This window comes from Ahaetulla prasina, chromosome 4, assembly GCF_028640845.1.
Source record: "Ahaetulla prasina isolate Xishuangbanna chromosome 4, ASM2864084v1, whole genome shotgun sequence".
Classification (NCBI taxonomy): Eukaryota; Metazoa; Chordata; class Lepidosauria; order Squamata; family Colubridae; genus Ahaetulla; species Ahaetulla prasina.
In genome coordinates, this window is record NC_080542.1 from 4535885 (window position 1) to 4554352 (window position 18468).

The following is an 18468-nucleotide window of genomic DNA, read 5'->3' on the forward strand; positions in this document are numbered from 1 at the left end:
TTAACAACAGTGCTACTAAGTTATCAGCTGCGGTGATTCACTATGGCGAGAAAGCTGGGGTGAAATCTACTTAACATCCTTACCGGCTCGGGAGCGAACACACCGCGGATATGCACTCCCTTCGCTCGCGTGCGTCACATGCGTGTGCGGACCTTCTGTGCATACGCAAAACACATTCCTTCCTGGTTAAAAGCAGGAAGTTATGACATCCAGGCGAGTGAGCGGAGTTTCGCCCCACCATCGCTCCCGGATCGCCGAACGACCGGCTACGATCGCTCCCGGATCGCGCGATCCGGTCCGATCCGGTAGCATTTCACCCCCTGCGAGAAAGATCGTAAAATGTGGCAAAACTCCCTTAACGAATGTCAGAAATGCTGGGGCTCAGTGACGGTCGTAAGTCAAGAACCACAACTTCGGAAGTTGTGGGAGCTTCATTCCCGGAGGCTTTCAAGAAGAGATTGGACTGCCATTTGTCAGAAATGGTGTGGGGGTCTCCTGCTCGGGTGGTGGGTTGGAGTAGATAAGTGATGGCTAACCTTTTTGTCCTGTGCCGAAAGCACACATGGGTGGGCATGACAGCGCGCGCTTGTGCCGGCACCCATAATGCAATGCGTGCCCCCTGCCCCCCCTGCGCATATGATCCTCCCGCTCTCCCCCTGCTCCCCACATGCGAGCACGCAACCTCCCCATGCATGCGTGCAACTCTCCAGTGCCCCATTTTGGGCCTCCTTGAAGTCTCCGGGGACCAAAAATGGGCCGCGGGGGATGCCCCCCCCACATGTGCACTCATCTCTCACATGCACCACCCCCCACGCATCCCGAAAATCTGTTGGTTGGTGGTGTTGTGGTCCATCAACAGCCTACGGAGGTGGCAACGGAGTCGGACAGCGATGAGGCTGAGGTGGGGCCGGGGCCATCGGGGAGTGAGGTGGAAGACTCCAGAGCTCCAGAGACTGATAGTAGTGAGGCAGAGGGAGCCTGTTCCTAATGCACGCATGAGAAGAGCTGCCAGAAGGCAAGAACAGCTCAAGCAGAGAAGACAACTTGGGAGTAAGGCCAGGAGATGATTGGCCCCTCCCATAAGGCTTAAAACAGATCAGCACCGGCATTTGAGCTTTGCCGGAAAAAAATGTTGTAGCTGCGTCTTCTGCTTCATCTACGTCTTTGTTTTTGTGGCTTCTGGACGTTTGCCAGGAAGGGCTTTCGGCAGTTTGCCTAATTGGACTAAGGTTTGTGAGATAACGGAGGAATTTGTGTTGGGAGGCATTTGTTTTACTTTATTTATTTATTTTTATTTATTTATTAGATTTCTAGACCGCCCTTCTCCCAAAGGACTCAGGACGGTGTACAGCCTTATTAAAACACATAGAAACACAATAAATTTAAAATACATTTAAAATGAAATATTTAACCGGCCAATTTAAAACTAAAACGGTCAAACGATCGATATAAAACCCTAAACTATAAAATTATAAATAAATTAATACAGTTTAAAATTCAATTAAAACTAAGTTAAACTAAAATATCAAATTAAAATAATATTTAGGCTAGTCCCGCCTGATTGAATAGCAGTCTTCAGTTCCCGCTTGAAGGTACGGAGGTCGGGAAGTTGGCGTAACCCAGGAGGTAACTCATTCCATAGGGTCAGTGCTGCCACAGAGAAGGCTCTCCCCCTGGGGGTCACCAGCCGGCACTGTTTGGCTGATGGCACCCGGAGCAGGCCCGCTCTGTGGGAGCGCACAGGTCGTTGGGAGGCTATCAGTGGCAGAAGGCGGTCTCGTAAATAGCCCGGTCCTAAGCCATGGAGCGCTTTAAAGGTGAGCACTAACACCTTGAATTGCACCCGGAAGGCTACCGGCAGCCAGTGCAGGCCGCGCAGGATAGGTGTTATATGGGAGCAACGTGATGCTCCCACAATTACCCGTGCAGCCGCATTCTGGACTAGCTGGAGCCTCCCGGTGCTCTTCAAGGGGAGCCCCATGTAGAGAGCATTGCAATAGTCCAGGCGAGAGGTAACAAGGGCGTGAGTGACCGTGCGTAAGGAGTCCCGGTCAAGAAAGGGGCGCAACTGGCGCATCAGGCGAACCTGATAAAATGCTCCCCTGGCGACGGCCGTCAAATGTTCTTCTAAAGACAGCCGATCGTCCAGGAGAACGCCCAAGTTGCGCACCCTTCCCCTGGGGGTTAGAACTTCACCCCCCCGTCAGCGAAGGCGTAAGCTGACTGTACCGGGACGCCGGAACCCACAGCCACTCTGTCTTGGTAGGGTTGAGTTGGAGCCTATTCCTCCCCATCCAGACCTGCATGGCCTCGAGACACCGGTCCATCACCTCGACAGTTTCGTTGGAGTGGTTCGGGGTGGAAATGTACAGCTGAGTATCATCAGCGTACAGATGATAATCCACCCCGAAACCACGGATAACCTCACCCAGCGGCTTCATATAGATGTTGAACAGGAGAGGCGAGAGAACCGACCCCTGAGGCACCCCACAAGTGAGGGACCTGGAGGTCGATCTCTGCCCCCCTGCCAACACCGTCTGCGAACGGTCAGGGATATAGGACGAGAACCACCGATAAACGGTGCCTCCCACTCCCAATCCCTCCAACCACCGCAGCAGGATACCATGGTCGATGGTATCAAAAGCCGCTGAGAGATCTAACAGGACCAGGACAGAGGAACATCCCCTGTCCCGAGCCCTCCAGAGGTCATCCACCAACGCGACCAAAGCCGTCTCGATGCTGTAACCAGGTCTGAAGCCGGACTGGAACGGGTCTAGAAAGACAGTTTCCTCCAGGTATTGGGGAAGCTGATACGCCACCACACTCTCAACAACCTTCGCCAAAAAGCGAAGTTTGAGTTCAACTTTGAGTTGAACGATGCTGGGAATGAAGTAATTCCCAGTTGTTCGAATAAAGTTTGTTTTTCCACGGACTAAGTTTATTACTACCTACTTGGGCCTGGGTCACAACAGGTGGGAGACACACGGGTACATGCGCAGTGAAGCTGAGCTGGGCGACAGCTCGCGTGCCCGCAGAGTGGGCTCTGTGTGCCAGCTGTGGCAGCGTGCCATAGCTTCGCCATCACGGGACTACAGATGATCTACAAGGTCCCTTCCAACTCTGGTTAATCTGTAAAACTGTCAAACTACCTGTACGCTATAATAAAATAAACTCCCGTTTGAAGATTCATCCATCAGACAGCTGATTAAAACATGACTTTCACTAACATTTTATTGATTTGGAACACAGTAGATAGTAAAAAAAGCCTGTCAGATTAGAGTCAGGTAAAGTGCAAACAGTATAAAATGACATACAGGAAGAGAAGGAAGCAACAGATAATTTGCAGAAGGTGGCGGGATTAGACATTTTTTTCCACCGCATCTCTAGCCAGGAAATGCAGAATTCGGCAGGACGGCCGGGCTACAGAAGGACGTTCGTCTCCTCATCTCCAAAACGTAAAAGAGACGATCCCAAAATTCGCTTTTTTTGGGGTGGGGTGGGGGGCGTATTTTAGTGTTTTCCTTTGGACGCCACCAGCGAGCAGCACTTCCCAATCCGTCGTCGGGAATCCCGTTTGGAGAAGGAGGAATCGGTGGAAGTTAACGGCTCTCCTTTCAAGCCCGTCCCAATTCGGCCTCCAAACCGATATTCGCGTGGTCGGTTTTCTTCTCAGGAGAAAGCAGGAATCAAAAGCTTCGCGTTCTCAGGGCGTGGTTTCTGCGGATAAGGTGGCCAGGAAAACCACGCTGGGATAGGAAAGGAGGATTTTTACTACAGTGAGGAACGCAGCCGGATAGCAAACGTCTGTTCCATCTGGACGGATTGCGGGTCGAAAGAAAAAAGAAGAAAAAAAAAAGGTTATTAAACTTTCGGGGAGACGCCGAAGAAACGATCGGAGTGATTGGATTGAACCTGGTTTGTTCTTGTCGGCGACATTTTTATTGATCGCCCGATTTGTACCCTGCCTTTATATTGTTTTTACAAATAATTTTGAGGTAGTAAATACTCATCCTACTTTCCCTACAACAGCATCACTGCGAGGGGGTTGGGCTGAGAGAGAGAGAGAGACTAGGTCAAAGTCACCCATTTGGTGTGCATGCCTTAGGTGGGACTAGAACTCACCGTCTCCTGGTGATTGGATCAAAGTCACCCAGCTGGCTTTCATGCGTTAGGAAGGACTAGAACTCCCAGTCTCCGGGTGATTGGCCCTAAGTCACCCAGCCGGCTCTTACGCCTTAGATGGAACTAGAACTCACCATCTCCTGGTGACTGGCCCTGAGTTACCCAGCCGGCTCTCATGCCTAAAGTGGAACTAGAACTAGAACTCACCGTCTCCTGGTGATTGGATCAAAGCCACCCACCTGGCTTTCATGCATTAGGAGGGACTAGAACTCCCAGTCTCCTGGCGAATGGTCCTAAGTCACCCACCTGGCTTTCATGCCTTAGATATTAGAACTCCCAGTCTCCTGGTGATTGGATCAAAGACACCCAGTTGTGTTTCATGCCTGAGGTGGAACTAGAACTCATCGTCTCCTGGTTTATAGACCAGCACACCTAAACCACTACACCAATCTGGTTTCTCCATGATTATCCGGGATTATTGTCTCCGTGCCTATCCCATAATAGCTTTCTATTAACCCAGGATGCTTTTCTGCGCTATCCCAATGCCACCCAAGGGATATCGGAGCTACGCAGTACCATCATCCACCTCCCACCTTCTCGAAAGCGAAAAGTTGGCCGAAATACAACAAAATCGCGGATGTTTCCCTCATCGCGGCCCAAAACACAGAATACAAGAATCCAGAAGCGATCCAGAGAGCGCAACAACCTTGGAAGGCTTTCGCTCCCATGTTCCACAGCCCTGTCCGCCTACCACGCATTGGTTTCAGAATGCCTGTCAGTAAAATTCTTCTTGGGCTTCCCTCTGTGGACCATAGACGCCAATCTTGAGTTCGAAAAAACCCCAGAGGTATTTTCTCCGGCCACCGACCAATCAAAACAAACGTTATTCAGCTCTGACATCACACACAAAAAAACCCTCCATCCATGGGGCTTCAATGTGCAATACAGGTACTCCTCGACTTACGACCACAATGGAGCCCAACACAGGATAGTTGTAAAGCGAGGGATTTTTTTTTTGCCCCGTTTTTACGACGGTTTTCGCCAGAGTTGTGAAGCGAATCCCTCCAGCTGTCAAGTTAGAAAAACACAAGTCGTTTAAGCGCATCAGGCTTTTCCCGTCGATCGACGTTGCTTGTCCAATGGTCGCAAACGGGGACACTGCGACCGTGGTCGATGCGCGTCAGCGGCCGAGTGTCTGAATTTTGATCACGGGAAGGCAGGAAGGGTGAAAAACGGCCACGTCCCTTTTCTCAGTGCCGGTAAAACTTTGAACGGTCGCTCAACGAATGGTCGTAAGTCGAGGACCACACACAAATGTATGTGTGTATTAGGAAAAATCCTTATTTTTATTTGGAAAGTTAAAATACAAGCTCCAATTATTATTATTATTATTATTTTTACAAAATCAAAACAAAAACAGAAAAACAAATCTATTTTTTTTTTGGTCCAATTTCATTTGGTTTTTGGCAACATATTTTTGTTCTGACCTATATTTTTGTTCAGCAAAGTCTTTCAAGGGAGAATTTACAGTCACAGACCTTATCTGGCTGGGCCAGGCCGATATCTTCCAAACCTGGCAAGGAGTCACGAACTAATTAAGGGCACTAATTGTCTCCTGCAAACTCCACTCCCCTGTTGCTCCTCTTTTATTCCCTCTGGGAGGGGCCATTCACTATCTATCTGTGGCTTTACTCCTGAGTCGACCCTTGTTCCTTAGCTGTTCCCTTCTCCTGGTGACTCTGCGCACACTGGGAACAGGCTCCAGCTGTTCATCTGCCTCACTGATGTCTGACTCCGAAGGCAGCTGGTAACTGTCAGACGGCCCTGGCCCCTTCTCTGCCTCGGACGCAGAGCCCTTGTCAGAGCCTTCCCTAGACCCCAGGACTAATCCATGTTCCTCCACAACCTCCTCACTGTTCGAATCTGCTGCCAGCTCTGCTGGTGGGCCACAACTATTTTCCCCTTTACTCACCTGAATGACGATGGGTTTGCAGTCCATATGTCCTCTTCTTTCCGGTTCACCTCCGATATGGAGAATGATCCGGGGATCCGGCAGTGGAGCCAGGCCCTGCTGGAACTGCTCCAGAGCTGTGAATCCGAGACAGAAGGTTCAGCAATAGCAATTCAATGCATGACGTCCCACTATCCTAACCTGATACGGGTAGTCCTCGACTTACGACCACAATGAAAGGGCCCGAATTTCCACGATTGTGATCGTTAAGTCGAGTCGCCATGGGACTGCACCTGATTTTTTTTGGGGGGGGTGGGGAGTTTATTTATATATAAATTTTATTTATATCTTATTATAGTTGTTTAATCTACGGTAAATGGGAGAGAGCACGCGTTCGATGTTTGAGCGATCGCGTGCTCCGCCCCTCAGTCGACCTGTTCCCCGGTGGCCATGATCCTCAGAGCTTGGACCTTGGCTGATGTTATGTAATGCTCGGTCCGTGGTTAATAAGGCCCCTGATTTGCGATCTTATTCATACGGAAACCTGGTTGGGCCCAGAGGGGGGGGTCCCCCTTGTTGAGATGTGCCCGCCAGGTTTCCGAGCATTCCATCAGCCGAGGGTCCAAGGTCCAACTACTGAGCATGTCCAAGATGGCGCCGCCCTGCTGATCGGGGGAGCGGCAGTGGGCCTTTTCGGGCCCTGTCCGGTTCTGGGGGGGGCCTTGGTGACATCTTGGGCCCCCGGACCTGATGGAGGAGCAACCAGTCACCCGGGGGAGGGTGATGGCGCAGGACGACTCCGGGGGGCGTGGGGAGGAGCCCCGGAGCGCCCTCCTGCAGCGGTGGTCATGGCGGCTGGCCGGGCGGCTTGCCGGCTTGCCGGGCGGTCGCGGCTTGCCGCCGGCCTTTTTCGGCCTTTTTCGGCGGTCTGGCGGCGGCGGCAGCGACGGCGACGGGGGTCACTGATGTCCAGGCCCCTTGGACCCCGCCTGGGAGGAAGCAGTGGCGGCCCTGGCAGCTAGCCGGGCGGCTTGCTGGGCGGCCTGCGGCTTGCCTGGCTGCCGCCCTTTTGCACACCTGGCGGCGGGGCGGCGGCGCGGCGCGGGGCCTTTGACATCTTGGGCCCCTTAGATCCCCCGCCTGATGGAGGAGGCTTCAGTCGGAGGAAGATGGAGGACGGGCGACTTCAGGGGCGAGGGAGGAGCCCTGGAGCCCGGAGGAGGCCCAGTGGAGATCTGAGGGCCTACCGGCCCTCGCCGGCCTTTGTTGGTTTTCTGGCGCGGTGGCGGCCTGGCTTTTTCGCCTGGCGCCGGTGGAGTGACTGGCGCCCTTCCTAGTTGGGGGATGTCGGTGGCCTCATGCGCGCGATGGGACGCCGGTGACGACGGCCGGGCGGAGGTGGCGGTGGCGGCGGCTCACCGGCGCTTCAAGGTGGCGGACGGCCTGTTTAACATCTCTACCATCGGTCCGCCCCCTCTCCTTCTTCCTTAGTCCACCCCTGACTATTTATAGGTGGGTGGCGAACTGACTGAATGAGTGGTTTTGTTTTCACCCCACGAGGATCACTATTGACTGCTTCCCATCAGGACTGACTGACAGACCGTTGTGGTCACTGTATCATCTGTTACCATCTTGACCGCCCAGGATGGGCCTCCTGCCGGACTTTCTTGGTGATGCGAACGCCACGGCGGCTGACCTTCTTGTTCTGCGAGACGCCTCTCTCGCGGGTTTGGCCTCCATACTATCGAGGGCCCACCTTGAGGACGGGCTTTGGAGCCCCGAGAGGTGGCATGCTAAAATAGGAGGCTTAGGGCTTTTAATTAGTTGTTTTAAGAAATTTTTAAGGGAGTTTTAATGGGGATTTTAAGGGTTGGGAGGGGGGATTCTGACGGTAGGGGAGAGAACCCGTCGGGAGGGGTGGGAGGGTTAGGGCGGGTATTGGGAGTAGCCCGCCGGGTGGGGAGCCAGTCCTGCGCGCGCCGTGTGGCGGTTTAGTAATGGGTTCGGAGGTTATAGGGGGATTACGCCCTTTGGTGAGGGTGGTTCCATTTGCACGGTAAGTGGAGGCAGATATGGCGGAAGGGGGACCGCATCGCTTTGGGGGCGCGCCGATGTCTGCAGGCGATCGCGCCCGATCCCTCCCTTCTCCCGCCCCCGGATGGTCAAGACCCTCAGAGCCTGGGCCTTCGCCTGATGTTATGCAACGCACGGTCCGTGGCCAATAAGGCCCCTAATACATGATCAGATTCAGGGGTGCCGCGGATATTATAGGCGTTACGGAGACCTGGTTGGGCACTGAAGGGGCGTGCCCTGGTCGAGATGTGCCCACCGGGTTTCCGTGCATTCCATCAGCCGAGGCCCAGGGTAGGGGTGGTGGGTGGCGGTTGTTATTAAAGAGAGTCTAGAGCCGAGGGAGACCACTGTACCTCAGATTGCCGGCTGTGAATCCCTCTTTGTGAGGTGGGGTCATAGGTGTCAGATGGGCTTGCTGGTCACGGACCTGGCTTCTTGCTGCGGGGCAGCCGCCCTGCCCGGGCTCCTGGTGGTGCTGGCTGGGGTGGCAGTTGAGACCCCAGACTTTTAGTCATGGGGACTTTAACTGCCATCTTCCGCTCGCCATCGACGGCAGCTCGGGAGTTCATGGCTTCCATGACAGCCTTGGACCTGACCCAAGTAGTTGATGGCCCTACTCACATTGGGGGTGGCACTCTGGACCTGATTTTTGTCTCTGGTCAGTGGTTGAGAGATCTGGACTTAAAGGAAATAGTCATTGAACCTTTGTCATGGTCAGATCACTCTCTTCTTCGCCTAGACTTTCTGACCGCCATTCACCACCGCAGGGAGGCGGAGCCGATACGTTGGTCCGGCCCCAGGCGCCTGAGGGACCCGGATGGGTTCCGGACGGAGCTTGGGCCATTTCCTGAGGGTCTGGCTCACGGCTCGGTTGAGGAACTTGTTGCGGCCTGGGAACGGGCCGGCGGGGCCTTAGACCGTGTCGTGCCTTTGCGGCCTCTGACCCGCGCAGGTCCCAACCGGCTCCTTGGTTCTCCGAGGAGCTGAGGGGATGAAGCGCCGGAGAAGACGCCTAGAGAGCTCCTGGAGGTCAGCCGCTCAGAAGCTGATCGACACTAGTGAAGTCCTATACTAGGACTTACCTAGTGGCATTGAGGGAAGCGAGGCGAGCTACGCCTCCTCATTGCATCGGCAGATAACCGCCCAGCCGCCCTGTTTCGGTGACCCGCCTCCTCCTACACCAGGGGAGCGGGATGACCCGCTGCAGGGACGTGCTGAGGAGTTTAACGGTTATCTATACGATAAAATCGCTCAGCTTCGGGATGGTTTGGACCAAGATTGCGTGATACGGGTGAGACGGCTGAGGGTGGTCTTGGTGACATTTTATGGGATGAGTTTGACCCTGTTGCTCCGAGGACATGGACAGGTTGTTGGGGAGGCTGAATGCCACCACATGTTTACTGGACCCGTGCCCTCCTGGTTGGTGCTGGCCACGCAGGAGGTGACCCGAGGCTGGCTCCAGGCGATTACGAGCGCTTCTTTGGTGGAGGGTGTCTTTCCGGCCGCCTTGAAAGAGGCGGTGGTGAGGCCCTCCTCAAGAAGCCTTCCTGACCCGCTGTTTTAGGTAATTATCGTCCGGTCTCCAACCCGCCGGCGAAGGTTGTTGAGAGTATGGTGGCATATCAGTTTCCTTACACCTGGATGAAACTGTCTATCTAGACCTGCTCCAGTCCGGTTTCCGCCCGGTTACAGCACGGAGACGGCTTTGGTCGCAGGATGATCTCTGAGGCCAGGGATAGGGGTTGTTCCTCTGCCCTGGTCCTATTAGACCTCTCAGCGGCTTTCGATACCATCGACCATGGTATCCTGCTGCGCCGGTTGGAGGGATTGGGAGTGGAGGCACCGCCATCGGTGGTTCTCCTCCTATCTCTCCGACCGTCGCAGTCGGTGTTGACAGGGGGCAGAGGTCGGCCCCGAGGCCCCTCACTTGTGGGGTGCCGCAGGGATCGATCCTCTCGCCTTCTGTTCAACATCTACATGAAGCCGCTGGGTGAGATCATCAGTGGGTTCGTGTGAGGTACCAGCTGTACGCGGATGACACCCAGCTGTACTTTTCCACACCGGACCACCCCAACGGTTATCAAGTGCTGTCCCGGTGCCTGGAGGCCGACGGGTCTGGATGGGGAGAAACAGGCTCAAGCTCAATCCTCCAAGACAGAGTGGCTGTGGATGCCGCATCCCGCACAGTCAGCTAACCGCTGACCATCGTGGCGAGTCATTGGCCCCGATGGAGAGGGTGCGCAACTTAGGCGCCTCCTGGATGAACGGCTGTCTCTAGAAGATCATTTGACGGCCGCCTCCAGGAGAGCGTTTCTACCAGGTTCGCCTGGTGCGCCAGTTGCGCCTTTCTGGACCGGGAGGCCCTTTGCACGGTCACTCACGCCCTCGTGACGTCTCGCCTGGATTACTGCAACGCCTCTACATGGGGCTTCCTTGAAGGGCATCCGGAGGCTGCAGTTAGTTCAGAATGCGGCTGCGCTGGTGATAGAGGGAGCCCTCGTGGCTCCCGTGATAACACCCATCCTGCGCAGGCTGCACTGGCTACCTGTGGCCTTCCGGTGCGCTTCAAGTTTTGGTGACCACCTTTAAAGCGCCCATGGCATAGGGCCGGGTTATCTACGGGACCGCCTACTGCGACCAGATACCTCTCACCGACCCGCGCCTCACAGAGAGGGACTCTCAGGGTGCCGTCAGCTAGGCAGTGTCGGTTGGCGACGCCCAGGAAGGGCCTTCTGTGGGGCTCCCACCTCTGGAATGAACTCCCCCCAGGACTCCGTCAACTTCCTGACCTTCGAACCTTCCGTCGCGAGCTCAAGACACATTTATTCATCTGTGCAGGACTGGCTTAGATTTTTAAATTTAGAGGGGTTTTAAATTGATTTTAATATTTATATTTGATATTTATATTTCTATTTTTAATAATTCGGGCGCTAGAATAAGTTTTTTAAGGATTATTTTAATTTATTGATTTTGATGTTTTATATGCCTGTAAACCGCCCTGAGTCCTTTGGGAGATAGGGCGGTATATAAATTCGAATAATAAATAAAATAAATAAGGTAGGGGTGGGGGGGTGGCGGTTGTCATTAGGGAGGATCTAGAGCCGAGGGAGACCACTGTTCCTCAGATTGCCGGCTGTGAATCCCTCTATGTGCGGTGGGGCTATAGGAATCAGTTGGGCTTGGTGATCGCGTACCTGGCTCCTTGCTACGTGACCACAGCCCTGCCTGAGCTGTTGGAGGTACTCGCTGCTGTGGCGGTTGAGACCCCAGACTTATAGTCAGGGGGGATTTTAACCTGCCATCAGTTGGCTTGTCATCGACGGCAGCTCGGGAGTTCCAGGCTTCCATGACGGCCTTGGACCTGATTCGAGTAAATGATGGCCCTACGCACTCGGGGGGAGGCACGCTGGATCTGATTTATATCTCTGGGCAGTGGCTTAATGATCTGGTGTTAGATGATTTAGTAACAGAACCAATGTCATGGTCGGATCATTTTCCTTCGCCAGACTTCAACCGCCATTCACCACCGCAGAGGGAGACGGAACCTATACGGTGGTTCCGTCCCAGGCGCCTGATGGACCCCGAGAGGTTCCTGACGGAGCTTGGGCCATTCCCTGAGGAACTGGCCCACGGCACGACTGAGGAACTGGTCGCGCCTGGGAACAGGCCGCGCCGGGCCTTGGACCGTGTCGTGCCTTTGCGGCCTCTGACCCGCGGAGATCTCGCCCGCCCCTTGGTACTCCGAGGGCTGAGGAGATGAAACGCCGGAGAAGACGCCTGGAGAGCACCTGGAGGTCCAGTCGCCCTTGATCGACACTAGTTAGGTCCTATTCTAGGACCTACCTAGTGGCAATGAGGGAAGCGAGGCGCTTTCACGCCCACCCTCATTGCATCGGCAGATAACCGCCCGCCGCCCTGTTTGGGTGACCCGCCTCTCCTACATCAGGAGGTGCGGGATGACCCGCTGCAGGACGAGCCGAGGAGTTTAGCGTTATCTATACGATAAAATCGCTTAGCTGAGGGACGGTCTGGACCAAATTGGGATGATCCAAGCGAGGGAGAGGAGGCACGCCTTGTTGAGTCCATTTGGGATGAGTTTGACACTGTGGCTCCCGAGGACGTCGACAGGTTGTTGGGGAGGCTGCACGGCACGACATGTTTACTGGACCCGTGCCCTTCCTGGCTGGTACTGGCCACTCAGGCGGTGACACGAGGCTGGCTCCAGAGGATTATCAACGCTTTATTGGAAGGGTTTTCCTGCCGCCTTGAAAGAGGCGGTGGTGAGACCCTCCTTAAGAAGCCCTCCTGACCCAGCTATTTTGGGTAATTATCGTCCAGTCTCCAACCTTCGCTTTGTTGCGAAGGTTGTAGAGAGTGCCGTGGCGCCGACAGCTACCCCAATACCTGGATGAAGATGTCTATCTAGACCTGCTCCAGTCCGGCTTCCGACGGATACAGCACGGAGACAGCTTTGGTCGCATTGGTGGATGATCTCTGAGGGCCAGGGACAGGGTTATTCCTCTGCCCTGGTCCTATTAGACCTCTCGGCGCGCTCGATACCATCGACCATGGTATCTGCTGCGCCGGCTGGGGATTGGGAGTGGAGGCACCGATATCGGTGGTTCTCTCCCATCTCTCCGACCGGACGAGACGGTGTTGACGGGGGGCAGAGGTCACCGCGAGGGGCCTCACTTGTGGGGTCCCGCAGGGGTCGATTCTCTCGCCCCTGTTGTTCAACATCTACATGAAGCCGCTGGGTGAGATCATCAGTGGTTTCGGGTGAGATACCAGCAGTACGCTGATGATACTCAGCTGTACTTTTCCACCCCGGCCACCCCAATGAAGTTGTTGAAGTGCTGTCCCGTGTTTGGAAGCCGACGGGTCTGGATGGGGAGAAACAGGCTCAAGCTTAATCCTCCAAGACGGAGTGGCTGTGGATGCCGGCATCCCGATTCAGTCAGCTGCAGCCGCAGCTGGCTGTCGGAGGCGAGTTATTGGCCCCAAAGGATAGGGTGCGCAACTTAGGCGCCTCCTGGATGATCGGCTGTCGCTTGAAGATCATTTGACGGCCGCTCCAGGAGGGCCTTCTACCAGGTTCGCCTGGTCCGCAGTTGCGCCTTCCTTGATCGGGATGCCTTATGCACAGTCACTCATGCCCTCGTTACCTCTCGCTGGATTACTGTAATGCTCTCTACATGGGGCTCCCCTTGAAGTGCACTCGAGGCTTCAGTTAGTCCAGAATGCAGCTGCGCTGGTGATAGAGGGAGCTACGCGTAGCTCCCATGTAACACCGCCTCCCGCGCAGACTGCACTGGCTGCCTGTGGCCTTCGAGTGCACTTTAAGGTGTTGGTTACGACCTTTAAAGCGCCCATGGCTTAGGACCTGGGTACTTACGGGACCGCCTGCTGTTACCACATGCCTCCCACCGACCCGTGCGGCTCCCATAGAGAGGGACTTCTCAGGGTGCCGTCCGCCAAACAATGTCGGCTGGCGGCCCCAGGAAGGGCCTTCTGTGGGGGCTCCCACCTCTGGAACGAGCTTCCCCTGGTTTACGCCAAATACCTGACCTTCGGACATTCCGCGAACTGAAGACCCATCTTTTTATTCGCGCAGGGCTGGCTTAATTGGATTTTAAAAGGGAATTTTACCAATTTTAAATGGGGTTTTAATTGACGACGATTTTTAACATCAGGCTAATTTTGAATAAGTTTTTTAAGGGTATTTAAATTGTGTATATTTGTATTGTTGGTTTTATTTTGCCTGTACACCGCCCTGAGTCCTTCGGGAGAAGGGCGGTATAAAAATTAAATAAAATAAATAAATAAAATAAATATACAACAAACGCTTATGTTGTGTCTTGCCCGCTCCCGCTCCCCCTGCCGCAGCCGGGCCCCTCTTATCTCCTGCCGGACGCTGATAGTTCGGAAGAATGTCCTGGCATGCCTCCAGCCCCCAGCCCTGGCACCATGCCTGGACAGACCGAGCAAGACGAAGTGTTGTGTCTTGCCCGCCCTCAGAGCAGCCGGGGCCTTCTTATCTGCTCCCGAACACGGAGGAATGTATGCCTCCCGGCCCCAGTCCTGGCTCCATGCCCAGACAAACTGCAGAAGAAGGAGCACCTCCCTGCCCCAGCCCTGACTCCATGCCCAGGCAAACGGAGCAGCTAGACCCCTCCCCCTCCTCCACAGCATGTGAGCCTGAGGAGGGTTTATTACCAACAGCTGATTGGAGTGATCCTCGCATCAGAAGATTGGATAGGCGGAGGCAACAGAAGGAAGGGAGGGGCAGGCCTTAATGAGTGCTGAGTCATGGAGCCACACCCCATGGCCTATATAAAGGATCTGCTTTCTGGCAGTCTCTGAGTCAGGCAAAAGTTGAACTTATCTTGCTGAAGTCACTTACTGGTCTCTTGCCTGCTCTGAGGACTTTGCTAGGACTTTGGGCAGAGCTGCAGAGGCAAGCCTGATTCGGATTTCCCTGACCCGGCCGTCAGCAGAGGAGTGGGACACGACACGAAGGGCCTGACGTGCCTTCAGCCCCAAGTCCTGGCACCATGCCCAGGCAAACGGAGCAACTAAACCCCTCCCCCACAGCATGTGAGCCTGAAGAATGTGAAGCCAGTCACGAGCTCAGATTACCAACAGCTGGAGGCTGGAGAGATCCTCGCTTCCGGAGAATAGAGAGGCGACGTCAGCAAAAGGAAGGGAGGGGCAGGCCTGGATAAGTGCTGAGTCATGGAGCCACATCCCATGGCCTATATAAAGGATCTGCTTTCTGGCATTCTCTGAGTCAGGCAAAGTCTAACTTGGATTGCTGAAGTCACTTCCTGGTCTCCTGCCTGCCTTGAGAACTCTGATAGGACTTTGGCAGAGCTGCAGAGGCACGCTTGATACGGACTTCCCCGACCCGGCCGTCAGCGGAGGAGTGGGACACGACAGCTTAGTCTACAGAGTACTGTCTGAGCCAATTGGTTTACATGACATTATTAAACTCCTAATTTCTACCTCTATTGTCCCAACTATTGATAAAACCGATTCCAAGTTCGAAAATATTGTGTGTCTCCTTTTTCTTTTATCTTCAGTGTTAATCTGTCCATTTCTGCACACGTCTAATTTTTTTTTATAAATGATTTCTTCTTCTGTGGGTGTTTCCTCATTTTTCCTATGTGGCGCGAATACAATTCTTGCAGCAGTCAAAACATGGACTATTAAATATCGTATTTCTCTGGTAATATGCCTCACAAAAATAATTCTGGTTTATAATCTACATCCGTAATGGCGAACCTATGGCACGCATAACAGAGGTGGCGCGTGGCGCCCTTTCTGATGGTACGCGAGTTGTCGCCTCAGTTTAGCTGCACCGTACATGCGCGCGCACCTCCCATCGGCCAGCTTTTTGGTTCTGTAAGGGAATGGATATACTGAAATACTAGAATTAGTAGAAACTTGCTAATTGTTTCTTGCAACATATATATATATATATGTTGCACAAGGGGCGGGGGTTGCATGGGGGGGGTCATGTGTCCATGCATGGGGGGTCATGGGGAGTGTGTGGGCGGTTGTGCGCACATGCACGGGGAGGTGGCTATTGCAATATGGGTGCCGATACTTTGGGCACACGACGAGAAAAAGGTTAGCCATCACTGGACTAGCTATAATCTTTTTTTGCAAATGTACATGCAACCAAGACGGTCTCTTTTGTTCCGTTTGCCTCGTTCTCACCTGACCGAAATTCCCGGGGTTTGAACAGCTGCTGGTAAGTGTTATTCTCCAGTTTGATTTGGCCCTCGGGCACCAAAAATCCCGACCACGAGATGCAGACTTTGCCCCGGCATTGAATGAAGATCCCTTCGTGGTTACTGGCCACCATGATGCCCTTTTCCAAATCCTTGAGCAGACGCTGAATGATCTCCTGCTCTGGCGTGTCGGCCATTTTCACCGGGGCCGGCAAAACGAAACGTTTCATACAACTGACCGCGCCGTTCAGCGGAGCCAGGACAGACGTAATGAGAAATTCACCTTCCGGTAACAAGTATTTGCAGAGCGGTTCGCCCGCGTAGGCGATGGACATGCAAAGAGAAAAATCCTCTGAAAAACAAAGCGATATTAAATTCAAATATTCATGGAATTGATCATTCTGATTTTTCCCTTGATCTGATCTGGGTGGTCCTCAACTTCTGACCGTAATGCGGAACGGAATTTTCGCCGTCCGTCATTGTGGTAGTTAAGTCGAGTTATCACGCGACCAGATTTTACAACCATTTTTACAAGGGGTCGTAAGTTGAGTCGCTGCAGTTGTTAAGGGAATCATAGGCTCGTAAGTGTGAATCCAGCTTAACCAATGGCGGGATTTTTTTTTTTTGTTGACAACGCATTAAAAATACCTCACAAATTACCACAGTTGGGACTGCAACGTCCATCATCAGTCACTGTGGTTCTACGTTGTGTCATCGTATGACCGGACTCGATTTTTAAAACTACTTTTAACAGCAGTCATAAACCGAGACACTGCAGTCTTTAAGTGAAACACGCGATCATGTTAACCAATGATGTGGTGTTTTTTTTTTTTATCAGAAACTGGTACAAAAATGTCACTAGAGACCACAACAGGGAGCAGCATTTCCATCATTAAGTCATTGTGATTGTTAATCGAGGATTTTCCGTTACTACGAGGATTGTGGCATCCATGGAGCCCCATCACAAGTTGCCACGTGGAGAAGACAACGAGGGGACCATGTTGGAACAGTATCTCCATCGCAGTGGTGGGATTCAAATAATTTAACAACCGGTTCTCTGCCCTAATGACCAGCTGGGTGGGCGTGGCCATGGTGGGCGTGGCCATGGATGTGTGACTGCACCTCCCTGGGAGCAAAAATGGGCTGCAGGGGGGGACGATCCCCCCTGTGCCCCGTTTTGGGCCTAGTAAGCTTCCCTGCAGCCTCCTGGGAGCAAAAACAGGCTGCGGAGTGGGGTGCCATCCCCCCACACCCTGTGTTGTGATTCCAGCCCCTGAACCTGGCCCCATGCCCGAAAGTGACTCAGCGAGTGAGGGGGAAGGGCCGGTAAGGCTTACCTCGGGAGCACCGATTCCTTTGGCTTGGCTCCAGGAGCCAGAACCAAACCAGTCGGAGGACGTAATGAGGCCGTCATCCCCTGATTCCTCCCTTCCCCAGGCTATGCCTTCAGACCCAGCTGATAATAATAATCAAGCTTGGCTTGACCCGCGCTTCAGAAGATTAGAGAGGCGTCGTCATCAAAAGGAAGGGTGGGGCAGGAGCCCCACCCCACAGGATATATAAGGAGCTTTGGGACTGCTCTTACTCCATGGGAAGCAAAAGTTTAGCTGAACCGTTTCAAAAAGAGCTGAAAGTCTTGCTACGTGAGTCATTTGTTTGAACTTTGGCAGGCAGCTGTGATTTCTCTGCCAGGACTGATAAGAGCTGTGAATTCACTGGCTGAAGGCTAGCTCGTGAGTCTGAAGTGGGGAAGAAGACAGAACACCCTGTTTTGGGCCTAGTAGGCCTCCCTGCACATACCTGGGAGTCAAAATGGGGTTGCGTGAGGACTCCTGGAAGGGGAGGGGACGAGAGGGGTGAGGCCATCCAGCAGTTTAACTACCGGTTCGCCTGAACTTTCCCAAACTGGCTGAATCTCACCACTGCTTGAAGGACAACACTACGGTAAATCAGGGGATATCAGTTATGATCTCTCCTTCAGATCCTTTCTCAAAGGGACCACAAACTCCATGACGTGATCAAAAAACGATCACGTCATGGAGTTTGTGGTCTCACTGTATACCCATAATCCTCGTCTCCTAGAGCTTTTTCAGAGCAAGGTTTCTCAACATAGGGAACGTTAAGATGCCTGTTGTGGTCCGTCAGCAGCCTGTGGAGCTAGCAACAGAGTTGTACAGCAATGAGGCTGAGGTGGGGCCAGGGCCACCAGGGAGTGCGGTGCAAACTCCAGAGTCTCCAGAGGCGGACAGTAGTGAGGCAGAGGAACAGGAGGAGCCTTTTCCTAATGCACACATGAGAAGGCAAGAGCAGCTCAAGCAAAAAGGACAACTTGGAAGTAAGGCCAAGAGATGATTGGCCCCTCCCACAAGGCTTAAAATACCAGCAACAGCATTTGGGCTTTGCTGGAAAACAACATTGGTAGCTTCGTCTTCCGCTTCGTCTACATCTTACATTTATTTTTGTGACTTCTGAACGTTTGCCAAGAAAGGCCTTTGGCAGTTTGCCTAATTGGACCAAGGTTTGCGATAGGACTGAGGAATTTGTGTTGGGAGGAATTTGTTTTAATTTAGTTGAACGACATTGGGA

At 53.4% G+C, this 18468-nt stretch overlaps 1 protein-coding gene across 1 annotated transcript in view; it reads right to left on the minus strand.

Moving 5' to 3' along the window:
* Positions 1 to 2181: 2181 nt before the first annotated feature.
* IRF9 (interferon regulatory factor 9) overlaps positions 2182 to 18468 on the minus strand; it is a 32366-nt gene continuing 16079 nt past the window's right edge. The window contains exons 7-9 of the mRNA XM_058180320.1: positions 15869 to 16234; positions 6095 to 6210; positions 2182 to 3813 (exon numbers count right to left, since the gene is read on the minus strand). Of these exons, the coding sequence (XP_058036303.1) occupies positions 3772 to 3813; positions 6095 to 6210; positions 15869 to 16234 (524 nt within the window). The 3' untranslated portion in view covers positions 2182 to 3771. The remainder of the gene's footprint in view (positions 3814 to 6094; positions 6211 to 15868; positions 16235 to 18468) is intronic.